At 36.9% G+C, this 27,705-nt stretch overlaps 1 protein-coding gene across 3 annotated transcripts; it reads right to left on the bottom strand.

Moving 5' to 3' along the window:
- Window positions 1–163: 163 nt before the first annotated feature.
- On the bottom strand, window positions 164–25,906 carry LOC5566068 (uncharacterized serine-rich protein C215.13). 3 transcript variants are annotated; one of them, XM_021851998.1, is made up of 4 exons: window positions 25,755–25,906; window positions 17,251–18,047; window positions 2,270–2,609; window positions 164–1,293 (listed from the first exon to the last, which is right to left on the bottom strand). In XM_021851998.1, exons 3-4 carry the CDS (start codon window positions 2,587–2,589, stop codon window positions 468–470), a joined length of 1,146 nt encoding a protein of 381 aa, XP_021707690.1. In that variant the 5' UTR covers window positions 2,590–2,609; window positions 17,251–18,047; window positions 25,755–25,906; the 3' UTR covers window positions 164–467. The 3 variants fall into 3 exon arrangements, with proteins under 3 accessions (XP_021707690.1, XP_021707691.1, XP_021707689.1); XM_021851999.1 differs by lacking the exon at window positions 25,755–25,906 and having other exon boundaries at window positions 17,247–18,155; XM_021851997.1 differs by lacking the exon at window positions 25,755–25,906 and having other exon boundaries at window positions 17,251–18,154.
- Window positions 25,907–27,705: the final 1,799 nt, after the last annotated feature.

Genomic DNA, 27,705 nt, shown 5'->3' with positions numbered 1-27,705 from the left:
GTTGGTAATTTGCCACACAGTTGTGTGTGACGATTTGGTTTCGAACATTTTATGTATATTTAGGCCTATCCTACAAAACGAGTAAAAACCGTTACCTGCGCGATCAGCTAAACAATAATTAAGCCGCGATAGGTTGAAAGCTTTTCAGTTTCATTATTCATTGTGTGTTGGCTTGGATTGACCAAATTTTGGCCAAGCATTGAGTTAACCATCATCCATGACACGACATCTATGTTTTTTTGTTCCTGTTATGTACGTGTTATATGCGCTTTATTCAAATACTTTGTTCTTTGAAATTGTTAATCTTTGTTGCCACAATTTGATGTGTAACGTTACAAATAACAGTTAATGAAGTTGAACATCGAGAATTTCTTTGTTTGTCCGTCTTTCTGACTGTCTGTACAAAAAACACTAACTTACGGTTCAATTCAACAGAAGCCGACTGATCACCTTTACACCTAGATCAATCAATTCTCGATCTCCGCGGGCGAATCGTCGATCGTATGTAACCAATTGAAGATAAGCATGTGGCGCTCGTACTTGGACAGTGGCTTACCCCGTTCGCTTTCAATGTCCAAAAATGTGAGATTCTTCTTGGCGCTCGACTTGTGGCTGCTGGAATATTTTTTCGATGATGGTGCCGCCATCGGTGCGGGTGTAACGGCTGGGCTGACCGAACCCGTAGCCACTGGACTGGAATCCAAATTGACGGACTTACCACCGACCGGTGATGCGGAAGCATGAGTTGTAGGTACGACGAGTTCCGTTGGCCCCGGGTTGCTGAAGTTGTTGGCAGCGAACGCAGCCGCCTCCAAGCGATCCAGGTTGAACTCACTTTGGGACAGTCTTTCGATGGCACGGTACGTGTTGTACAAACGCCTTCGGATGTAATTTTGGCGAATTTTCTTGTTCACCGAGCTGATCAAGTCGGACACGGTGAAGCTCGGCGTTGGAGTGGTATTGCATATCGTGGGCACCTGGTTCGAGGATTGTCCGCCATGGGGCGAAGGCAGTTGTGACGTGGTGGCTAACTCTCCCACAGCGACCCATGTTGAGTAGGAACGGGACGTGTGGTCGAGGCGAGGATGGTCGAACAGATAGCCGGCCTTCTGGAACGGAGTCAAGGCCAGCTCAGACGTCGACAGTCTTCCCCCGAGGTTGTGCTGATCGGACGGCAACTGGTAGATGTCCGTTGTGCTGAAGCTCTTGTGGATGCCGAGGGCAGCCGAGAGCGTGGCACAGTTGCGAATCAGATCGTTGCTTTCACTCCATTTCTCGGTGAGCGTAGAAGAGCTGCATGATCGGAAGAGAAAAAAATCGTTTTATTTTCCAGATAAGCAAGACTGGTCTCTTTCTAGAGACTTGGTCTCTATTTTAATCAAAGTCTCTCAGAAGTCTAATGCACGGTCTCTAAGATTCTACCCCATTACCCCGAATCCCATCACCCCGAATGTACCACTACCCCGAATGCCATTTCCCCGAATTCCATCACCCCGAATGTACCACTACCCCGAATTTACTATTAATATCTTGACATGATGATATTGATGACATTTCCCCATGATTTTGGAATTCGGGGTAATGTCATTCGGGGTGATGGATCGTTCGGGGTAATGGGGTAGAATCGGTCTCTAAAGTCTCTTTTTCACCAAAATGTCAAACACTACCGAATGCTTTTTCTACGTCTAGAAGAGCAAGACCAGTAGAATAGCCTTCAGACTTTTTGGAACGAATCAAAACTTGATGACATGTCGAATGTCCATGTCGGAATCCAGTTCGGATCATTATCAAACATTGAATTTTCGTTGATGTGGACCATCATTCTGTTCAAAATGACCTTTTTAAAAAGTTTACTGGTTAAAGAAAGCAAGCTAAGTGGACGATATCTGAAAGCTTCTGCAGGATTTTTGTTTGGTTTTAAAATTGGTACAACCTTGTCATTTTTCCATTTGTCAGGAAAATATGCCAAATGAAAACATTGGTAAATTTATTAACCAAAAATGATAAACTACTCTCTGGAAGTTTATTGATGAGGATGTAGAAAATTCCATCATCGCCAGGGGCTTTCATATTTTTAATAATAGTTCTCACTTCTTCCAAATCAATCTACAAGGAATTTTGGGAAACGTTCTCTTGATTGAAAATGCTTTCAAAATCCTGATTCGAATTTTACATCACATTTTGGTATTGCACAAATACGTCCATACTGCCCTCCTTTCTCCTACCGCTTTTCACATCAAGAAATATCAGAAAACTATTTCAAACATACCGATTCTTTTTGGCATCCTTTTGCATCAGATTTCCCAGCTTGTCCTCCATGGTTTTGGTCAGCAGGCAGCTGCTGGAGCGATTCAACACGCTGGTCGCTTCCGACGCCATCGACGAGACGGAAATCGAGATGAGCGACAGGTCCGTGGAGAAGCTCTCGTGCGAAGGCGACCGCAAAATACGGCTCGAAACGGTCAGGGCGGACGGGATTTGGCTGGTGCTGATGGTGTTGGCGGTACTAGCGGTGCAACTGTTGGTTGCTGTCGTTGGGGCACTGGTTACAATGCTTGTGGTGCTGATACAGTTCTTCGGTGACGTCATTTGGCGGGCCAAACGGTGTGCTAAAGCGAACAAAAGATAAAATAGGAACATCGTTGAGCTAAGTGTTGTTGACTTATAATGTGACACCGCATAATGGGTGAGAGCGTCCAGGAAGATATATTTAGAATATGTCCAAGCCAGCGGATGCCACAGAAGCCTCGAGGCAGAGGCCAGCTTAAGTTATTACATTAGCATATAAACATTGCCGCTGCAGCTTAGATAAGGAAAGCTTCGCTTTTGCTTTATTTTAGTCCTCATAGAAAACTCTAACAATAGACAAAGTGTTAGAGTGTTTGCCATCCTATAGGCAGGGCTGGCAGCAGGTCTCTTGGTAGAGATTTGGTCACTATTCTTCCTTGTGGTCAGTGCGTTCTGGGCCTCCAATAATTTCTCTGGTGATTCCTACAAGAATTCATCTTCAAATTCCTCCACAGATTCTCCCATTTCTCAGAAATTATCATATATGAATTCTAGGGGTGGGACAGCTTTTGCTTTTGAGCAAGCTCTTGAGCGCGATACAGAGTAACTCTGAGTAGCTCTCGTTGCTCGATATCAAGCGCACATAGCAACCTGTGTTGTAACTGTCGTTAGTATGTTAGAAACAATGGCGTCAATGAGGTGCTTTCATGAAAGCAGTTTTGTTTTCTAAGTTCCGACACTGCTTTTGATCCGGATATCGCTTTTTTGAACACAATTAACGTAGTTTACATATACGCACGAGTTAAATCGAGCACCAAGATCTTCCCTGAAATGGCAGGCTTTTCTTAAAACAAACTGTTCGTCAAACTATTCCTTGAATCTTTTCTCCGCTGTTACGCGGTATTACGTCGCAAAGTGTGATTTTCATAAAAGGTGAAATAAAAGACCATCCAAGTTTCAGAATTCTTTAACAATTTATCATTTTATTATCATGACCATACATTGAACATTTTATTGATATTAAAGAAGTGTTTTTTCCTCCCAGAAGGATTTCAGATGTTGTTATCCATCATTTTGTAAACGGAGAGATTAGTAAATTCTCACACACAAGAACCTAAGCTGCTATTTACTTGAGGGTGGTCTTTTGCATATGGGACAGGATGTGAGTCAGTTCCTGGCTCTAGGTGCGGATGTCCGACGGACCACTCAGGAACCTTAGAGCAAGCTTATCTTAGAACACTTTTAGCAATTCCATGTCTTGCTTCTCGTACCGGGCATGTACGACGACCCCATGGACTAGATCGCGCATGAGCTTGGTGTGTTTATTTTGAATTTCATTGGCATGAGACAGGCGATCTTCGCGATACTGCATCTGCTCAGCTTAGAGCTCATATTGCCCTTGTTAGGACCGACACAGATTCCATATCAGTATGAAATTGAGACCGCTAAAAATAAGGGACCAGTAAATTTTGATCAGTTTTGGTATCAAATAAGGTTTCGGTTTACTTACATTGGCTGGGGTGAAGAATATTACCTTCACGAGATATTCAATATCAATTGACGTGTCACAATACTGGCACATGGCCACTTCAACTGGAACATCGCATTTAGAACTAATAAATATTGTCGAAAAAACGACTTGACATATGGAACACTGCGCATCATTGATGATGATTGCTATTGAGATCCAAGTAATCGCACATAATTTTGAGCAAAATGTGAGTAACTCAAGCTTGCTCAATGTTCAAAGTGTTGCTCTGTGCAAAGCTGTCCCGCCCCTTGTATGAATTCCTCCAGGGATTTCTCCAAGATTTTTTCCAGGATCTCCTTTCTAGTCACTTCACTCGAGACGAGTACTGTCACCTCGCAATACGAGTTCGACAATTGGGGATTTTTTTTAATTATCGGAAAATTTGGGCCGGAGGTTCTCCGATTTGTATGAAATTTTTACCAGAGGTAGAGCTCGTGGATATATGACCAAAAGTGAAATTCAAAAAAAATCCTAGTGGCCTATTTTCCCGGAAAACTCTAAATGAATTTTCGCGATTTTCCTATATACCTCAAACTTTAAAAATTCATATCTCCTGAACATATGCATCGTAGAACAAAAGTCTTTTAGTGAAATCAAAAGGAAATTTTCTCAGCAATCCATTAAAAATATAAAAAGAAAAATATTTCCCGGAAAATTTTTCACCATGGAGAATATTGTCGGAAAAATAGCGAAAAAACTATCGTCTGTATCATGAAAAATTTTCAAAAAAATATTTTTTGTTTCATTTATCCATATTCTAACTTTCCTCCATAGACGCCAAAGTGGTATCTTTTACCGTTTAGGCGCCAGAACTGAAAAACCGATGACCACCCGCGCGCTTCCCATAGGAAAATGTGTTCTATTGTGGGCCTCATAACCGTGCGCACGATAGTTTTTTCGCTATTTTTCCGACAATATTCCCCATGGTGAAAAATTTTCCGGAAAATATTTTTCTTTTTATATTTTAATGGATTGCTGAGAAAATTTCCTTTCGATTTCACTAAAAGACTTTTGTTCTACGATGCATAGTTCAGGAGATATGAATTTTTATAGTTTGAGGAATATAGGGGAATCGCGAAAATTCATCTAGAGTTTTCTGGGAAAATAGGCCACTATGATTTTTTTGAATTTCACTTTTGGTCATATATCCACGAGCTCTACCTCTGGTGAAAATTTTATACAAATCGGAGAACCTCCGGCCCAAACCTGTTCGATAATTTAAAAAAATGCCCAATTTCCACCTCACGCCACTCGTAGAATGAATCCAACTCAACTCACTCGCTACCAGCCCTGTATATAGATGGAACCGGATGTACAAGGCGGCATGGTCGGTTGAATTGGAACTGGAAGTGTCGAGAACGAATACAACGTAAATTGAAATGCTATTCTGCTGGATTTGATTGCCGGTGCGACTATGTATTTATATGGTGTTTCCTCATCCTGTTTTGTGAGAACGGCTGAAGCCATAAACACTAATAGCCTTTTCATGTGCAAATGATTTACCGCATCGTTATTATTGCCATAACAAACGGGTCAACATTATTGTGATGGAAATGTCGGAATTTTTCTTCCTATCGTGGTGTAGGTGACCTTTGGCATTGGGATGAGGATGGCGACCTTCGTCGATGAATTTATTATCGAATATCGGGCTCGTGCCATTGATCGTTGTAGTTGATGGGTTTGCCCCTAATCAATCTTTCTTACTAAATAGAGTCAGGATACGTATGAAATTACATGTCCACACAGCTAACAAATGATCTTTTAATTTAATCTCACTGATATGTAATATTACAAGTAGCTACGCTACGGTAGACTGGGGCATTTAGCTAATAACTGTTGTAGCATATCCATAGTTCAAGATCATTTTTCGTCTAATATACCATAACTTATGAGAGATAATTGTGGTTTATTGGGCTGAAATGATTGAACGGCACAGCGCATTGAAAATTATTGTTTGCAACACATTTGGGTTGAAGTTTACATGTACGTATCAGGTTGTTTCATTGTACATTGGAACAACCTAAATTTGTGTTTATGTTCAATCATAATTTTTGTTGCTTTTATCAAATCTTGATTCATTTTCATCAAGCATTAGGTTGCTTATTATTGAAACATGATCCAGGACACAAATTAATTTTGCAAGTTGATGCAAACAATTAAACACTTAGATTCAAACTAATATTTTGATAGGAGAAAAACTGACTCATAATTCAGTTTGAAGCAAACTAATAATTTACGTAGTTTCAGTTTTCTTCGCGTAGTTGTAATATTTTTGTCAAATATTGCCAGGACATCTATAAATTATCTTTAAATCGTGTTTGGCATCAAAATCTTGCAATAAAGTAAGTTGAAACCTCTTTCTGTTTGGTTACATACGATTTCATTCTGGTTTTCATATTGAATCTTTTAAGGAAATAGAGGTAAATCGTCCGAATACGCAAACTTCGAGGAAAAAATTTCGATACGGAACAGGTACAGCAGTTTAGAAGAAAACAAAAATTGTGCTTTTATTTCCTAACAGCTTGTATCAACTCCGCCCTTCAATTCAATCGGCATTTGGGTTGATTCGGATTCATAGGGTAGCCGGACATACAAGATTTCTGATGGATCTATTATACTGGAAATGTAATTTTATTAATTTACATAACATTACATTACATTACGTTACATAAAATGTAGAATTTTAATGTTACAAACGTGATTTTACAGCCTTCGATTAAAAAAAAAAAAAAAATCGCTCAGACTAATTCTTAAAATCTAATTCTTGATTTGAAAGCTAGTTTACTTATTCTAAATTCATAATATTGATTCACATCGTTAAAAGATTGACAGCAAACATAAAGGGGACCTGACCGTACTGCGTTCTATGCGTGGAGCGTCGAAAGAATTCCGTTCTGCGAGTAGTTCTTGCTGGGACATTAAAACGAAGTCGCGTCAACAATTCAGGACAGTCGATGTTGTTTTCGAGGAGATCAAAGATGAAAAGTCGTTGTAAATAAGTTCTACGGGTTTTCAATGTGGGCAGGTTGATCAGTGCACACCGGTGTTCGTAGGGAGGCAGATGAGGCCGATTCCTCCATGGAAGACGTCGAAGCGCAAATCTGATAAACGCCTTCTGCACTCGTTCGATTCGCTCTATATGCACTGCATGAAAAGGAGTCCATACAACTACACCATACTCGAGAATACTGCGCACTAGTGATATGTACAGTGTTTTGAGGCAGTAAACGTCTTTAAATTCACGAGCATTGCGTTTTATGATGCCCAATACAGCGAACGATTTGGCAACGACTGATGAAATGTGCTCGGTGAAACGTAGTTTACTGTCCAGCAGAATACCAAGATCCTTTACGAGTGAGACTCTGTTCAAAGAGCAATCCTTCACCGCGTAGCTGAAAACTATCGGAGAGCGAATGCGCGCGAAGGTGATTATGTTACATTTCTGTACATTCACCTCCATTCCGTTCCTTTCACACCATCTCAAAACGTGCTCGATGTCCTCTTGTAAAGCACAACAGTCCACTAGAGATGATATAAAGCGGAAAATTTTCAAATCGTCAGCGTACATTGTTTTGGAAGACTTCAATTCACTGCAGAGGTCGTTCACAAAAAGCACGAAGAGAAGCGGTCCAAGATGGCTCCCTTGGGGGACGCCGGAAGTAACCTGGAAAGGATCCGACTTAACCGCCCCAAGCTTCACGGATGCAAAACGGCCGCTGAGGTAAGAAGAGATCCATTTTGTCAACCAGTCAGGAAATCCAATCCTTTTGAGTTTTTCAACTGCAAGCTGATGTGGAACTTGGTCGAAAGCCTTCGAAAAATCAATATACACCGCATCGATTTGTTGTCGTTTCTCTAAATTTTCGATTAGCGTTGACACATAGTTCATGAGATTCGTAGTTGTTGAACGTTTTTTAACAAATCCGTGTTGTTCATTCATAATGACGTTTTGCACCGCTGGGTAAACGAGATCCAACACTAAGCTTTCGAAAACTTTTGCTAGGCAGCTTAAAATGGAAATTCCTCTGTAATTTCGAACGTCATGTAAGTTCCCAGCTTTATGAATGGGCGTGATCAGTGCATCTTTCCACCTTGATGGAAAAGTACTTTCGGCAAGTGAACGATTGAACAACAACGATGCAGGAAGAGCGAGAGAGATTGAGCACGCTTTGATGAATGACGGTGGCAGCCCATCTGATCCTGGCCCCTTTGATCTATCCACATCACGTAATTTTGAATAGACGTCCTGTTCCGTGAGGGTAGTAGCAGGTAAGTTAAAATCGAAAGTCTGCAAACTATTCAGGTACGTTTCCGACAAAGGTGGTGAGTTGTTACTTAACACGCTTCGAAAGAACGACGAAAACAGGTTTGCTGACTCGATCCACGTTGTCGATGTTTCGTTCTGATAGTTGACGATCCGAGGAGCTCCACAGTTCGATGTACGGTTTCGCAGGAATGTCCAGAAATGCTTCGGGTCGTCTTTCATCTTACTTTCGAGTCGGGAAATGTATGACCGAAACCGTGATGCGTTCAGAGAATTAAATTTGCATTCTAAGTCGCGCACCAGAGCCTTCAAATCATCACTTCTCGATCGAAAATACCGCTTGCGAGCTTTCCGTAGTCTGTTACGCAAATTTCTCAGCTCCCCATTCCACCAAGGTTGTTTGTTCCTGGGCAGCTGCGTTTGTCTTCTCAAAGGTACGTATCGTCGGAAAATGAAATTCAATTCGCCATAGAATCTATCAACAGCGTCGTCCAAAGCGTCCAGATTTAAAATTTCCACCCAATTTACTTGAGAAATTGCAAAATTCAATTCGTCGTAATTGCATTGATTGAAATCATAAGCTAAATTCGAGCAGTCGTCATCGAGTTCGCTAAGGAGAGTTTCAATGACCATCACGAAAGGCTGATGATGACGGTCAACGTTCATTAAAGGCAATGGCGGTTCAACAATTTCGCAAGTATTTCCACTATTCACGAATGCCAAATCCAACAACCGACCGTTTTCGTTAATTAGGTGGTTTACTTGTTGCAAACCAGATGCGACAACATTTTCGACCAGCGATAATTCTTGTTCAGATGAAGCATTCATTGGGATAAAGCATGATTTTAATTAAATAAAAAAATAAATACAGAAGGGAAAATGAAGCATCAAATTAATAAACAAACCATTGCTTAATTCAATAAATTAGCCTGTTTGGTTTTGATTGAATTTTCGTTATATCAAACGATTATTCTTAGTTTAAAACAACCTAGATTATTGGTTGTAACCTGGGGGGGAGGCACCGATACTACACACGAAATATAGAACAAAGTTTGTTTGAACTGCAAGATAACTCCAGCTTGCCAATAACAATCAAGGCAGGCTTGGGAAAAATCCCTAGTTTTCTTTTGTTGTGTACTTTCGATCTTTCGATCTTTCTTCTTCAAACATGGAAAAAGGGCCACAGTTTTCTATGCACCAAATATTCTTTTTCATTGGAAAAAGTAAAACCATGCGTTCTTCAATACTTTATATTCAATCAGTTGAAAGGTGCTCACGTGACATTACTTGCATTATGTGCATGAATTGATTTTCATTCAATTTTTGTCACTTCTGATGAAATGCGAAAATGTGTTTTAATCAGTTACGCGCTTTTTCCATGTTAGTCCAATGTTTGAGATCTGGGCTCACAGTGACAGTTCGTGACAGCGGAATCCCGGCTCACTATGACGTACAGAAATTTTGAATTGGTTTCTCCCTCCCAGGTTGTAACAACAACTGTCTAAACGAACAACCAATTTAATAATTGTTTTAAAGAATCGTTTGTTGAATTCAACAGAAAATCTTTGTTAGATTCAAACTAATCATCCTGTTAGCTTTTACTTTTGCGCTAGCTTGTATCAAACTAAAGTTTTGCTCGTGCATATTTCAAGCTGTAATTTGGTTTGAAATAAACTAAAATCTGTTTCTTATAACAATGCATTTTTCTCCGTGTATTGATTATTGTTCTAGCGTGGCCTTCGGAAGATAAGGATTTTTTAAACCAAACACTTGACTCATATTTTGGAATTGGTTCATATAGTATTACACATCATTGACATCGTTTCAGTCTAGTAGTATAATCGACTTGGATCGATACTAGAGAATACATGACATACAAGACCCGAAAAATGGCAATACACTTCAGTTAATTCTTGTTCGCGTATAGATGGAAGCACATTTCATGGTTTTCACTTCAATAACGTTCATTCGGGAAAATGGATCTTCCCTCAAACCGCTATCGTTTTGTTTGATTGATATTCGACCGCAATCTATAATTAACATTTTCGGTCTATCATGGTCAAAAGATGCTTGGAGATGACATCTGTGCTGCAAATTGTCAACATAGACTAGACAACATAGCTCTCTTCCCAAGAAGTACATTCATTAACGACATATATTACCATGTCGCTAAAGGCTGGCTATACAAACATGACTACGGGAAGGAAACTGAAGCAAAAGCAATTTAATAAAACAACTTCTGCACAATATTCAAATAGTGTTAAAGCGGGCAATATAGTCTATTCCGTGTTAATATTGGCAAGGTAAAATTTGCCCTTTTGGATCCAGCACAGACAAATAAGCTGTCATGCTGCTCCAGCTGAACACCCAATAAAAAAATCTCTGAAGTCTTTTTTTTTAATTAAAATGGTCTCTAATGTCTTTTTTTTTTTCTATTCTGCTTGTAGTGAATAATGATGCAAAATTTTACAGACTCTAGAGCAGGGCTGTTAAGACTTAACTTAGTATCATGTCCGACTTGCGACGCTGACGAAACGAGTTTTCTCTCTGCTCACTTTGTCTCGTCGTAATGATGGAGCTTTCACGAGAGCAATTTTATTGATGTTTTGCTATTAAAATTTCTATATCATTTTGGAGAATTTCGGGAAATAAATATGTTTAATAAGTTAAGGGGATATCCTACCATGATTCCAGCGATATAAATAACAATCATTCCAGATAACGAACTAAAAATTATCAAGTTTACGATTCCGTCACATGGAAAATGAAAGAGAATTTGAATAAATCTCTGTCATTGTCTCGCCGTCCGATGACAGTGAGGGGAGCATGTGTGCAACACGACGCTCTCTATTTACATTGACGCTTTCCAGCCCTGCTCTAGAGAAACCTTCAGAAACTATCACGCGACTATTTAACTGATTCTTCGTGTATTTCTTCTCAGATTCTTCGAGGAAAATCTTTAGAAGTTATCCATGTTGTTTCTTCAAGATTTTCATCAGGAATACTTTCAGGGTATCCAATAGGGATCTTACAAGAAATTTGTCTAGAGATTCCTGTATCAATTCCAGCTATTTTTCGTAAGGATACTCCTAAAGTTTTTTTTTCAGAATTTGCTGCAGGGAATCCTTGAGCGACACTACCACTAGACTAGGCCACTGCGACCAATATTTGATCTATTGTTGTATATCCCGTGTCCTTTGTTTAGTGCATGCCGTGTTACTTTGTCACTATCGAGAAGTGATAAAGTATTCGTTTTTTTACAGTTATCATTCCTAACTTGATCACAGTAAAGGATTCTAATTGAACGGTTCCGCCTTTTTTACCCTTCGAAAAGTCTGGTGGGCACACTCTCCACAGGCGCGCCTCTTTATCAGTCAGACTTGTCACTTTTACCAAGGTTTAAAATGTAACAAGGACTTATTGTGTTCCTTTGATTACTATAACATCCTGTCCTCTTCGTTTGAAGCAGTCTGGAGTAGGGTTCGCTAGTAGATCTTTACCCCATAACGCACTACGAAAAGGTGATCTACCCGCGTTATGGGTATTCTCCAGGGATTACTATATTATTACATTTTTATGACTAGAAAATAAAATGACTGACTATCGCAAGTAGCTATTTAATAGCGTAGCATAGTAGATACCCTGTTCAAGAATCTTTGGAAGATCTCCTAGTGTAATAACTGGAAAGTAATCCCTGCGGAATTCACAACCCATTTATTCAGCATAAACAATTTTAGAAAACGAAGCAAAACTAAAGATTGCCAAGTTGGCAAGTACAGTTCCTAATACCAGTTCGGTATCGTTCATGAGCATATGAAACATAGTTAAGAACATTCCAAGGATTTAACATTTTTTCTATAAAAATAATAAACTTTGTAGGGAAAGAGCAAAAAATTACAACAGGTACAAAAAAAGTACATTTACCAGCAAACAGGTCTCTTTTTAAAATATTGTTCATTATTTTAAGGCAAGTGTCTAACAGTCTATTTTTTAATGTAAAATCTCTTAAAATCTCTATTTTAATTAAAATGGTCTCTGAAGTCACTTTTTTTGCCTTAATCTACTTACAATGAATTCTGGTGCAAAATTCTGGGCTCAAGAGAAACCAATGATTTCTCAAGGGATGCTTAGAGGAATTTCTTAAGAATTTAAGAGTTCTTCCAGAGATCATCGTAGGAATTCATCAAGGGTTTTTGGGAATTCACACAAGTTTCATCAGAGATAACTGTAGGATTCTTTTTAGATAATTCCTAGCGGATTTGTTTTTCAATTCTTTGACATTTCCCTGGAAGTATAACTTGATGAAAGTCACACACAGATAAAAATATTGAAATTCCAATGTAGTGTAAACTGAGGCATAGAGTAAAAATAAACCAAATTCATCTATTGTTACGGCATTGCGTTTAGTTTTCTACCAAATATGCTTGAATGCTACATGATCGTGTAAATTTAAAGTGCATTCGATTGAAAAATAATCGATTTATCGTTGACATTTCAGTTCATTTTGATGCTCCAAATATGTGCATGAAAATAAACTTAAATTTACAACATATTTTTAGCTGTGTAAGGAAATCAATGGATAAATTTCAGTAAAACTTGAACCTTTTTTTTAAATTAGGCGATCTTTGGAAGGAAATGATCGTTAGAAAAAATCAAGATTGAATTTATGAATGGAATTCTTAGAAGAATTCACACTTAATATATGATCTCGCCCTAAAAGTCATAGGTAACCTAATGTTTAGCTTATTTCTGGCCAAACGATTGGATTTATATGTTATTCAACAATGCTACAATGAAGGAAGGCCCTCCTCTATTTGCCAGTGGTGATAGTTTATATTACTGTTTGCGTTTTAGCTGCATATTTTGACTAAAAGTGTTTCAAATGCGATAAGACAAAACAGTCAAAGGACACCTAGCAACGATTTTCAATCTCACCGCCAACCTAGCAAAGAAAAGCTATATTTGATACCGCATTACTTGAGGAAAATCTTAGCGCGTTTGGTATTCCCGCATTTGATATTTACGTTTCAAACGCACACAGCAACATTTTGGACCATTATGGGATGATTCAAATATTACGTGATGCAAAATTTGAAAATGTCAGACCCCCTCCCTCCCCCACGTTAGAGCTTTTGTATGAAAAATTTAAATTTTTTGTATGGACCGTAACACTCCCCCTGTAGCGTTACGTAATATTTGAAAGATCCCTAACTCGCGTAAAAACAACGAGTAAATTAATATGTGAAGGAAATCTACAGGCAGTTACACATGTTGTAATGACACTTGGAACTTAAAAAAAGTCTTCGAAATATTCTTAAAGAAATGTCAAATGAGAAATTAAACTCTCTTGTCATGGTTTCTGTTTGGATTTTCTTTATTATTTTTTTCAGGAAAGAAGATTTTAAAACTGTCTGCTCTGACTTCCCCAAGATATCATCTATGTCAAAAGATCGTCCATAAATGACGTATCATTCTATGAGGGAGTCTATGATTTTGGTTCGTCACAGTCGTATTAGGTATGGAAAAATAGGCTACGATGGGGGAGGGGGTGTCATGAAATAGCCTAAAAATACTACGTCATTTCTGGATGCTGTCCATAACACAAAACGCAATCCAGAAATTTTCTGGGCACGTTGCTGATGTCCATAAATCTGAATCCCATTTTAAGAGGAAATTTTTTTTTTCTTAAGTTCGAATAGACCATTTTCCTCATACCTGACTTTGATGATTAAAAGCTTTTTCAGACCATTTCTTGGTTTTCGTGGCAATTATATAAACTCATTTTTTTTTCTTAAGTTGTTTAAACATTTAAAACAAACAGATATTTTTTCATTGAAGTCAAAAATACTTTGAAATTTATCGTTAGATTTTTTTGTAACAATGTTTCGAAGCTAATCTTCTATATTTGAAATCTGTTTAATCATATAAATAAAACAATTCTTCAATCATTAATGCATTTTGGAAATTTTATTGACCCTTGAATTATTATTTTAAAACCTGGAAATATCAGGAAAATTCATTTATGTAAACGAGTAGACATCCTGCCAAAGAAAACTATTCAAGATAATTCACAAAGGTTTACATTAGCAAAAATCCGCACCCCTTTTTATCCACGAGGGGTTATTCGAAAAAAATCTATTGAGAACTTTTCCATGAATTCCTCAATTATTTTGACTTGTGATGCATCTTCAAGTTCCTCTAGAATCTCATCCAAGGATTTCTCCTGCATTTCTTCGAATAAAAATCAATGAATTCCTCACAAAAATATTCATGAAATCTTATTATTTTGAAAGATTATTTAAAGTTCCATACCGGTTAACACTACAGCTTTTTTTTCCTACTCAAATTTATTCAGGAATTCCGTCTGATGTTACAATAACTCAGAAATCTTCTAAAACTTCCTCCAGAGTCCACGAGTTCTTTCAGAAATTCTCATTGACCAAGGATGAGTCCCAAAAAAATGTTAGATGAAATCTTTGGAGTATTTTCTGACGGTATCCTTGGAGAAATTGTTAGTTGAAATCTTGAAGAAATCCCGAAGAACAAGTTTGAGGGGAATCGTAAGATTCTGGATTCGATTTGACTTCCCTGGGCATTGAGTATCATCGTATCTGTCACACGATGTACGAATGCGGAACTGGCAACTTTGGCAACTCTCTTTTAATAACTGTGGAAGTGCTCATTGAACACTAAGCAGAGAAGCAAGCTTTATCCCAGTGAGGACGTGATGCCAAGAAGAAGAAGAAGAAGTTTGTTGAGCTCATGTGTTGAAGCATGTTTATTTTTGCGTCTAGCAAATTTTCGTAAACCATAGTGTAGTGGAAGACATTCATAAACTTTGAGTGTTGTTTAAATTTATTGCTTAAATGCGTAATGAAAAGTTAAGAAACAGAAATAATAAGGATTCCGAAAGATTTGGGCCGGATAAATTCCCTCCCCTAGGACGTGTAATCTTGCCGCGATGGGTGGGCTTACCCCATTAGCACTTATATGGGAACCAAAGACATGTCCAGTCGTGGTGGTATCACATCAGGAAATATTTGTTTAATGCCGCGTCATCAACCATCTGGCTTAGATGCATCAATCTTACGGATGTGATCCAACGGTTATCCTGTTACCTGGCATCGGGGTAACAGGAGCCGTAGCCACGCTTTGATGCAGATAGGTTAGATTTTGTTTAAATGGTTATAATATTGACTAATGAGGAGAATGACTAAGGATCCATCGAGTAGAATGTGACACAAATGTTAATTTGTTATGCTTTTCTCATTAGAATCATAATAAAAAAACACATTTATTATGTTGGTATCATAAAACTACAACAACTTCATTCTCGCAAAATTATAATAAATAGATAGGGCTTAGGCGCGATGAAGCTTTATTTTGTCACCGAAAAGTGGATCTAGACAATAAAAAATGACTTTCTATTTCTTTATTATTTCTAGTATAGTTTTTAACACATATAAATGTATTTACGACGATTCTAAATGAAAACAGACGAGACCAGATTTGAATATGAATAGATGTATAAAACAAACTGATCAAAATCATTATTGACCAACATGACAAAAGTAGTAAACTTAAAATATTCAACTTGTCCAAGTACTAATAAACATGTTAAAAAGGACCTTTAGCAATACTGACCAACGGGACTGAGGAAAAACTAGATCAACAGTCAACACATAAAGTTTCCGATGTCGTTGACTATAATCAGCGATGTAGTCAAATGTAATTTAATGAAAACTCACTAAATCCTGTTTATTCCTAATACTAATGGCTTTCATTCTTTCTTTTTTTCTTTTCATGTATAACAACTAACAACAACACCATCACGAGGGAGCAAGTGGTCTGTCGTATGTATCAAACGTCGTGTTAGGAGCCGGAGCACATAGATCAGCACGGACACGGATCCAAACTGTAAACTAACTTGAGACATTATTCAATTGAATTCTCATTTTGAGAAGATCTCAGAACAATAACAATAAGACGAACATAAAGCACATCGATGACCAAACCAAACACATTTACAGTACATTTAGATTTGATACTTCTCCTCATATTAATTATCTACAACTTGGATTCGGTACTACAAGATGGCAACATAGACAGTCATCTCTCCTAGAAAAGTATTGTATTGATTAGCATTCCAGTACGACCTTCGGAAGATAAGACTATTTAAAACCAAACACTTGATTCATATTTTAAAATTTATTCATATAGTATAACACATCACGTTTCAGACTAGTAGCATAAACGACTAATATACTAGAGAATACATGACGTACAATGACGAGGCACTTCCGATAGTTCTTGTTCGCGTATAAATGGAAGTACATTTCATGTTTTTCACTTCATTCCATTCGGGAAAAAAGGATCTCCGTATCGCTATCGTTTGATATACGATCGCATTCTGTATAATTAACAATTTATGTCTATCGTTGTCAAAAGATGCTTGGAGATGACATCTGTGCTACAATTTGTCAACATAGACTACTACAACATAGCTCTGTATGTTATTTCCAAGAAATGCATTAAGATTGCTCAGAACTAAAGGATGACTATACAAACATGACTAAGGGAGGGAAACTGAAGCAAAAACAATTTAATAAAACTACTTCTGCACAATATTCAAACAAAAAAGTGTTAAAGCGGGCAACATAGCCTATTCCGTCTAAATATTGGCAAAAGTAGAGGTAAAAATTTGCACTACGGGGTCCAGCACAGACAACGAAGCTGTCATACAGCTCCAGCTGAGTACACCATAAAAAAAAAAAAGATTTGGGCCGGATAAATTACTCAGCTATGATTGCTGAAGATACTGACCAAATTTCAGATCCATAAAGAGGAAGAAGATATTTTTTCGTACTTGCACTTAAAAAATCCTATTTGAAAAACACAAAAATCATACTACATTACCATCAAAAGATACAGTTGAACCAATACCTACCAGTTTCACTCCACACCGATGTGAGAGTTCTTCTAGAGGCGTCGTCGGTAATCCCTAATCTTTATGCTGCAGATAATTAGTCCGCTCTGTAACTGCTCGTTCTTCCTCTTCCAGCCACCAATAGCACTTTAATTCGACGGTAATGCTCCTTTCACTTTTCCGAATCGATCCGCTTCTCGGCTGCTTGGCCACGTAATAATCTCTCAACTGTGCGGCGACGAGGTCTACCTAATTACACAATCACACTCGCATGTAGACGTATATCCTTTGGGTGAATCACCATTTTCACAGTCGCACTTTCTATTTTCCTTCTTTAGTTCGACAGGCTTTTCCTGGATATCCTTTTTTCTAAATGACACTATTCATTGCAATCACTTATCGGACTGGCAACAGACATCCATGTGAAAATATTTGCCGACCTGTTCTCCAGCAGATTCTGCATATGTAACTCCCGGATACTACGTCGAGCCGAAGGAAACTCTTGCGCAAAGATGCTCTCTTACATTGCACACCTAGCCATTGGAGGAAAACTGGACAACGATTGTGGAAAAACACTTCTATGCGAAACCGGAAAATGGCACTTTGTCCTCTGTCACTTTCGAAGTCGAAGGAAGTTCAATTATTTCACCAATAAATGGCAGCTGATAGCCATCGAGCACAATTTTCCACGGAGTATCACAATTTTAATTGGATGCCGATGTGATGTGCCTTCCACCAGGAGTCAACTTGTTCTGAAGTTTTCCTATGCTACCACGGAGAGCATCCCATGGTACCGTTACGTGGGGTGGCATTGGCGACTATTTGATGAGAGTATTTGTATTGCAGTAAAAAGAAGTGTAATAAAGTTTTCTAAAACAAATTGTGTTTTAATTTAGTTTTAAATTGAAACAGCTTTTGTTATGATAACTGGTTTTGTTTCAATAGTGTTATAATTTCCCCCATCAACTCAAAGTTATTCTAACAAAAATGAAACAAAATTTGTTAGTTATAACAAATTTTGATATAAATGTGATATGATTTTGTTGTAATCCACTGATCGGGCAGTGATCCAGCAAGCATATTTACACCGAAAGATGCATTCATAACATCTTTCATTTTTTTTTGTATTTGTTAGGTCCTTTGTTTGGTGTTGTTGGGAATTTAAGAAGCCAACATTTTCTTAAAAAAAAAAAAAAAAACTTGATGGGTATAGCCATGGGTTTTCATGGAAGTAAAATAGCCAACTTTCTTATTTATAAAAGACAAGACAATTCACACCGTCTGCAGCCAAAGGCTTCACAGATTGAACATAATTTAACTTACATAAGCAGGGTGTCTACTACCTGAAAAAAATCTGAAACTCTCAGGGAAAATATTTCAATCCAGTAATGCATGGTAGAATTTGTCCTTTTTGTAACACAAAATCTCTTTTATACCACAAAATTTTCTACTGCGCTGCCATTACAACGCTACTTGGGATATTTAGTCATTTAATTGTTAGTTATTTCAATTTATTCTGAACAAAGCTTGTCTGAACAACGGAGTAGGACTTGGGGTTGTCAAAATGGTAAAGGCAAGTACGATTCCCAATTTCAGTTGGGTATATATCATGAGTATATGGTATAATTAATTTTCTAGGATAATATTAAAGATTACAACAGATACGAAAAATAATGTATTTATATGGTCTCTAAAGTCACTTTTTATCTTAACACTCTCTTTTCCATTGTAGCTCCGGAGCTCCATTACTTTTCGACTTGAAATTGAGACAAACCGAACCAGATGAATACTGATTCTATACTCATTAGATCAATCCAAAAGTCAAATAACTGTTTGAATATTGAACTATTGATAAACAATCAATTTACTATTGTAAAACAACCACAAATTTTAAGCTGATTTTGGAGAAATAAACTATTTGCAATATTGTTTGTTCAATAACTTTTTACAAACACGCTTTGTCATAAAGAAAAAGTCGATTAAATACTTGAGAAATCTGCTTGCAATGAATTCTGATGCAACATTTTAAAGGCTCCAGAAAAACTTGCAGAGACTATTACGTAACTATTTCTCCGTTTCGCCAGAGATTCCTTCTGGAATACTTTCAAGAATTCCAACAGGGATGCCACCAGCAATTTTTCAATAGATGATTAGAGGAATTTCTTCAGAATTTTAACCAGAACATTCTAGAGCACTACGCTATTACTTCCAGTAATTCTCACAGAGATTACTCTGTAGAAAAAAAAGCTCAGTATTTCCTCCAGATGTTTTTCCACTGATTCTGTCTCCGATTTCTCCAAGTGTTACTTCTAGGAGTCTTCCCACTGGTCCTACAGAAGTTCCTCCCCAAAGGTTTATCCCAGAGTTGTCAAGAAAAAACGATATTTTTACAAGAAACCCTACAATAATTCTTACGCCTTTTTTGATCCAAGCATTTAAATAGGGATACTTTCAAAAATTCATACACAATAATTCTCCGGAATCGCTCAAAACTTCCTTAAGGCATTATTCGATGAAATCTATTATAAACTTTTCCAAGAATTTCTCAATAAATTGCATCTGAAATTCTCCATTAGGTTCCTCTAGAAATTGCTTGAGCATTTCATCAATTATTATTGCTGTGGTTCAAACACTTCACTATTTTTTTTTTCAAATACAATTTCCAAATCTCTTTAGTTCTTTAAAACTTCATTCAAGCTTTCACACGAGTTAACATTACAGCTACCGTCGTTGGGGGTGACAATGGGTCAAAAACGGATATGTGCGATTTATTTTTTGAATAACTATCGCAATTTAACTCCAATAAACTTCAAATTTGGTGTGTATGTACTTTGATGGCACATTAACAACTGTTCAAAAAATTAAAGACAAATATTTATTCACAGCGGCACCACAAGTGAATGAAAAATGACCCAATCTCACCCCATAGAGGGGGTGACATTGGGTCACTGTAATTGAAATAACTTGTTTTTGAGAATATGATTTCAAAACCATTCACAATTGAAAAATATTGACAAAAAACGATGCAAACAAGACAAAAAGATATCTAAGAAGTTTCACAAGTATGATAAACCCACTTAAAAGAAAGATTATACTGAAAATTGAAGAGCAATGAGAAAAAATATGTAAACCCAACATTTATCGCCAAGTTTACATAAATTGTCTTGGTTTTTACCTCAAATTGTCTTCAAAGTCTCATCCCCATTGCTATAAAGCCCATTCAGTTTCCCCAAAGGTGTACTGAAACAGTGATTATTTTAAACCTTCGCAAATAGTTAAATTTCGGTGCGACATTCCACGATCAATAAATTTCAGGCAGAAGTTGACGTCATAATCCCAGTATTTCAGCGATGCAACTCATTTGTACTTCGGTGAGATGTTTCTATAATATGAAAACACTGATAAATAATCAAATTTAGGAAAAAAAACACCCTTTTGATCAAAATTTACGATGTTGCTGAGCACGAAACACAGTTGCTGGTTTGAGAAGTTGTCAAAATGCGTTGTATTGTTATTCAATGCACGTAATACTCAAGTAGACTTGTTTGATGTTTCAGAGATGCTGTATTTAGAAAGAATAAACACATATTAATGAAAAAAGAGAATACCCGGCACCGTAATATGTCAAAAAAGTGGACTTGGAATTTCATTTACTATCGTTCTTGCTTGACCCAATCTCACCCCCATTTTCAATGTTTTAGACATCGTACCGAAAAAAATGATTTTTTTGTGGGAAAATCAAATAGATTCCGGAAAATACCTGTGATGTGTAATGAAAAGGCTTTCAACATTCTACTAATACAACGATAGAGGCTAGAGTACATGCGTGATACTTTATACAGGAGAAATTTAATGTAGTAAATTTTATCTAGTTTCAACATGCAAGTTCATTGATGTAGTACACAAAAACTACTATTTCTAAAAATGTATATTTTTATGAATTGAGTGTAATAATATGTTCCCTAACATATGAATTATTAATATTAGTAATATCAGCGTTATTAGCTGATATATTTCACAAAACATATTTTTCCGTTTTGACCCAATCTCACCCCCTAGACCCATTGTCACCCCCATCGACGGTATTATTATAGTTATTGCTCCGAACATTTATAGAAAAGTTTTTTCATGGATTCGAATTTCTTCAAAAAGCCTTGTAGGAAATTTATTCATTATAATATTATTGTAGTATTTATTCAATTCGTAAAAATTGTTGTTCCAGTCAGATTTTCGTCTTTTCTTTGTTATTTCAAAGATTAGTAAAATCGGAATCGAAAAGATTGCAAAAACGTTTTGCAGACGTCGGTGCATGTTAAAAGAGTGCAAAATGTTTTTTTTTTTCGGGAGTGTTGAGTGAACGGCGCCAATGACAATGTTCTCCAGTTCATATAATAATCAAGAATTCAAGAGAATAGAGTGGGGTTGATGCCGTAATTGTGACTTTCATTAATTTAGTCGGACTATGGATGGTTCGTTACTGTAAGTGTCGGCATGAGCCCTTATTCCTGTTTATTAAAAAAATGATGTGTATGTATTCTTTAATTTACTAAATAATCTTTGGATAGTTCGACATTAAAATTGTCACCGCACTGATAGATAACTTGTTTCAATTGAGGCTGCATGAACCACATCACTTACCAAGGTTAATCCTGATCAAGTAGCTTTTAATCCCTCCCACTAACAAACTTCCTTCCTGTGAAAACCATGGAGATGCAGAGGTGATCTCGGTCTCTAGTAGCAATGGACGTCACACTAACATTCCTTCCCTTCCCCGATGACCGTAAGGACGTGGCCGGCGCCGTTATTGACATTACTAAGTTTGGAATCCTCGGAATTGTACATTGAAGATGATATGCTACTCCCAAGCTACTTCTGTTGGTTCCCTGTACAATTTTGATTATTCCGGTCAATCACGGAGTAGCAACTACGAATTGTACGGTCATCAATGCTTATGCTTATGCTTATGCTAATTAAGAGCTTCATTAAGAATCCATGAGTTCTTTTAAAAATGAGGTAATCCCTAGGGAAATCAATGGATAAATTTCCGGAGAACTTGGGACTTCCTTGAAAAATGTCTGAAACAATCTTTGGAGCAATCCTGATGGAATCTTCGAAGTAATTTTTTCGCCATGTTAAAGAACCAACTAATATGATGATCTTTTGAGATAAAACCATGGCTCGTATAAAGAAAACTATAAAAATCCATCCGTAATTGATGTAGGAGTGTAGTTTTAATGAAATAGCGTGTTTTTATTAGAAAAAAAAAACAGATTTAATTTTTGAAGGTATATAAAATTTTCGAAGAATTAAATAAAAAGTTCGTAAAAATCACAAAACAAACTCCTTAAGAGGTTTTTGGAGTAATATGTAAAATAAATTCACAGTAAAGCGAGCAGTAATTTTTCTTCGACACTTTAAGATAATTCAGTAGTTTCCACAGGGATTATCCCAGAATTTCCTCCAGTTATTTTTCCTGTTACAGGTAACTGCATATTTGTAACATTAGACAAAAGTAGGTATTGAGTAAATGGAACACCAAGTGTGCATTTTATGGCAGTATGGGAGGAAACTAATATTTCTACAAGTTACCAAGAACTCAAAAGAGCTTATTTGAGGCTGAAATTTTGTACAACTTATATCATATACTGGGTGAATAATCAAAAAATAATTCTGATAAAAATTTCATTGCTACTACATTACGAGGGTCACTATTGATTAATTGTTATTATTTAACAATGTCAAAGCAATCATTATAGAAACTTGTTTTTTGTATAGAAATTTTTGATCAAAGTCGTGAAAAACAGTATCAAGGGATAATCAATGGAAAAATGTATAGCTTATGTGTTGAAATTTCTAAAGTAATTTTTGAAACGATTTCTAGCAAAATTAGTACTCGCTTCTGAAGTCCTGGACGAGTTTCTGACGAACTCTTTGATTTTTTCTGTTATTCCTAACTGTCTCTGGATTACCTTCTGAGGGAGTTTTAATGAGATTCTTTCAGAAGGCAGATTAAGATTTCTTCTATAGTCGCAGATTACTGCAGAATGCTCACTGGTAATTTATTCAGCAAGTCTGTCAGATATTAAATATCTCGGCCAGAAAATTCAGCCCATAGTCGCTTTCTTTGTTTTGTTAGAATCTTCTACAAAACTTCCGTTAGAATTTTTGTTACATTTTCCGTTGGAAGTGTCAGGAATCTCTATCTTTCTTGACACTATATTTGTCTTAATAACAATTTTATATTTCTTGCTGTTTGTGTTTGAAAAGCAGACCCTGCCTTAAATTTTATGATCAAATTTCATTATCACGAACATAGTGACTCTAGTGACCATTTTTCTGAAGAATTTGGTTTTCATTGACTTTTTGTTGTTGATGATCAGATCGAAAAAAGTTACTAAGTCACTAAAAAGTTATTCGCTACCAGCCCTGCTGTTACCCAGACAACCAGAAGTCGCATAACAGTTTACGGACAAAGTCGTTTATTAGTACAAATTGCATTACACCCGCACTACATGGTGTGCGAAATCGTTTGACCGACGAGTTTTCTCGCATAAAATGCTTTTTTATGGGTTCATATGTACATTTCGTTTCGTCCCGCATACACATACATAGTAAGTCGGATCAATCCGTAGCAGCTGTCAAATCAACTTTGTTGTTACAAATTAAGTCGTATAAGAGCACAGATTAGTTCGCAATAAAATATATACACTCGCATTGCATACTACTTTTCATCATATAAAATATGCACGTATATCGCCTCCACTTTTGTACGTATAAGGCCTTTTCGCGACATCTTATACGTGAAACTTTGCGCATATAAGCATCGCATAACGCAAAAGGTGATTTCGTTATATGTACATTTTAGTTGAGTGGGTATGCATCTACCGATTTCTCCAAGTCCAGTATATAGTCTAGGAGTTTTTGCAAAATACTCAGTTTTTTCCCGAGAAAATCCACAAAGACTTAATCTAGATTGTCTTAAATTCGTTTAGGATTTTTTTCAGGAAACTCATCAAGAATCCCTTCAAGAGTTTCTACGCCGTTTTTCTCCTGTTATTCTTTCAGTCATTTAACAGAGGGATTGCCTCAAGAATTCGTCGACAGTTTTTTCTAGGAATTGCTTCGAAAAATCTTCCAGTGATTGTTACAGAAAATCTCTTACATCAATTTCTCAATGAATCCGATCGGTTATTCCTCATGAAATTCCTTCAGCTAGAGATTTATTTAGAAATTTCTAGAGATTTATCTAGCAGTTCTTTCGAACAATTCTCGAGCGAATTCTTTTGTAAAGTCTTCATGGATTCTTAAAAGAAATATCAGATGTTTTCCGAGCAATTATTTTAGAAAATCCTGCGGAATATTTTCCAGGAATTCTATTCATAGCTTTACCAATAATTATAACGCTTTTCAAAATTATTTCATAGGTTCACGATTTCTTTCGGAGATCGGTGTAGGGGGTCATCAGGATTTTTTATAGAAGTCTCATTAAAGATTACTCTAGATTGAGCGATCAAAGATTGTCTAGAAATTTCTCCCGGATTTTTTTCAAAAGTTTCTCTAATCATTCAGAGAAAATTTCGCTGGAAACATCCCTAGAATAATTACTGGACAAATTCTTTGGAAGAACTCTAGGAAGCAATTCCTGAAAATTTTCTTTGATGAATTCCTGGTTGAAATCTTAAAGAAATGCACAAGGATTTTGGAGTAAATCAAAAAAAAATCCATAGAGCAAACTCTAGAATAATTAAAAAACTGTATATCGATTGAACTTTTGAAAAAAAATATTAGAAGAAATCTTTGAAAAATTAATAAATGAATTCCTGGAGGACTAACGCCAGAAAGAATCTTCGGAAGATTTACTGTACAAATTCAAACTGTATTTTTTTGGAGTGGTTTCTGAAGTCATCCTTCGTAAAGTTTCAGGATGAATCATGAACAAAAACCTGGGAGGACGTCTGTGAAAAAACACTGAATACCAGTCATATCTGAAACAAACATTGGACAAATACCTGAGTTAAAATTCCAGGAAAAAAATCATGAAACATACATACAATATGACTAGTAAAATTTATCGCAATGCCATAAGGAGTTCCTAAAAAAACGCTTGGAAATGTCCTTAGAAAACCGTCAGGTTAATGATACTTTATGAGAAATGTTAGCTACTGGTTCCTGTTTAATGTCTTGACTCTGTTTGATTCCTTTTAGATCTTTTATTTCAGGCATGAGGACTCTAAGGTTCCTATCTTTAAGACACTCAGTTGCTACCAGTCCAGTTTCGTTATTATGCGAAGGATTTCGCTAACATTGAATAAAATTAACCCAGCTAAACAAAACCACCACATTCAACGGTACCGCAGCAAACTTGGCCAGCCCCCATCATTCCTTACTCACTTCTCTCACTTTCCCTCGGAAAACTTTTTCTTCGGTTTTCCACACCAAATGCAATATCACACCAGACTCGATGTTGTTGGTTACACTTCCTCGACAAGTGCTCTCGCCACACCTCTTCAAAGGACACCAAATACCTTCACATAGGATCCCTTTTTCTAATGGCTGTTTTCTTGAAGATAACACATCCTTCTAGTCTTGTTTTAGAAAAACAGCTGCATTTTCATGTCGTAAAATTTACACCGTATGTTGCTCCGAACGACTCGTGAGCTACTGACTGTTGACTACTCTTCCGGTCATGGATATTACCGGCTCGAGTGTTTTCCTGACGATGAAAAACGCACAGCATCGTGAACAAGAGAGCGGAAAATGTTGCTCACTTTGATGTTCTTCTCTCCCATTTCATCAACAGTCATCATAAACAACGCTCTCGCATTGCTTGCTCTCTTCGTACAAGCCTGAGCTGGGGGATGGAAAATCGCCACCCCTTCTTTGGGGTGGTTGGCAGAGTACAGTAATCCCTCCAAGTAGAGCGTACTTCCTATATGCGGTTTTCAAGCAGAACGATCTTAAAAGTTAACGCGGTGGCATCGTGCGTGGCTTATTGAATTTGAGTATGTGCGTCGATCATCATAGTTTATTAAACTAGGTGGGTCGTGAAAAATTTAATTTTGAATTTTAAACCTACAATCCCGTGCAAAACTTTGGGACAGTGTTGTAAGCAATCATGATATTCGATATTCGACAGCCCTTACCTTCATCATACACACACGTGCGGTCAAACTAAAGTACGAAAGAAAAGTCTCAAATCAATACAACTGACAACGATGGCGTCGCCAGAAATTTGTTCGATTTTGTTTATTCCTATCCTTTTGCGTAAAACGAGTTGCTTTCTCTTTATGGGTACCGTGGGTGATATCAGTTTCGCAATTTGTCTCGGAATGTTCTGCTAAATACGAGAATGTGTTCATTGGTAATGTATTTGCAAATGCTGAACAAATAATTGATAGTCATTTATTTTCCTCTGAATAGGAAACGTTTAAAAAAATGGCCCAATTTTACCCCTTTGGGTGACATTGGGCCAACCAAACTAGAATTGATACGCAATAAGCACGAATTGAAAGAATTGTCTCCGTTCAAATTTTCTAGAGTATTACAATAGCAATTGACATGTGTCACAGTGCGTTGCTGCATAGACAAAAATCAAATTTCAAGTTGTTTTATTCGGCGATAATAAGTGTCCACAAGTATTTATAGATAGCATCCGTTATTGAAACAAGTATTTAGAAGCTATACAACGCACTAAAACTACTGCAACAAGCGTCGAAAGTGGCAGCTGTCGGAGTGGCAGAAAAACAAAATTTTGTCGCATGTTCTCAGCAATCCATTCAACTAGCACGGAGAGTGTTGAAACCAATCTATTCAATCAAAATCTAAAAGAGAACATGGCTGAAGGTTGGTAAAGTATATTTGATGTGATAAAAAAACCAAATTTTTACTTTGAATATGAGAAATCGGCACGTTGAGTTGGCTATGAAATCAAACTTATGAAATACTAACACGTAACTTTGATTATCGATTCAAAAAAAGTTCCACCGAGTTCCACCCTAAATCACGCACAGATATGTTTCTTAGAGTGTCCTCTGAGAGGTCTGAAAGATACAGCTGCAACTCCCTGCAACTCTTCGAGATTTTTGACTATTTTTAAGTATATTCCTCAACCAGCACAATTATGAAAATAAGTTGATTGTGATAAAAAAATACGAAAATCTTGCAACGCTATGTGGCCTCGGCTCAACCAGACATTACACCAAAGCAAGTGAATGCTTAAAATAATATATTTTAAATGTACTTTCCAAGATTTTATTAAAATTTTATACAAAAAGCTGATAAATTTAAAACAAAATCGTTTTTTTTTTAATGAAGGCGTATAAGTCACTTTTGCAGCTACGAGTAAGAAGAGACATACTTGCAAATTACTTCTTACATCATTATAAGCAATAAAAGTACAAATTGCAAAGTTTTATTTGGAAAATAATGAAATTGGCGCTTAGGACAGTTTTGCGATTATGCGTATATTATATGTCA

This window comes from Aedes aegypti, chromosome 3, assembly GCF_002204515.2.
Source record: "Aedes aegypti strain LVP_AGWG chromosome 3, AaegL5.0 Primary Assembly, whole genome shotgun sequence".
NCBI classification, from domain to species: Eukaryota; Metazoa; Arthropoda; class Insecta; order Diptera; family Culicidae; genus Aedes; species Aedes aegypti.
The sequence above is the reverse complement of the archived record's forward strand: the minus strand, read 5'-3'. Positions and strand labels throughout refer to the sequence as shown.

What these genes read in the sequence shown, in the direction of transcription:
- LOC5566068 (XM_021851998.1), bottom strand. Translation starts at nt 2,589, where the DNA reads ATGACGTCACCGAAGAACTGTATCAGCACCACAAGCATTGTAACCAGT. An exon ending in AAGGATGCCAAAAAGAATCG is followed by an intron (nt 1,294 to 2,269) that starts GTATGTTTGAAA and finishes CCGATCATGCAG; the next exon opens with CTCTTCTACGCTCACCGAGA.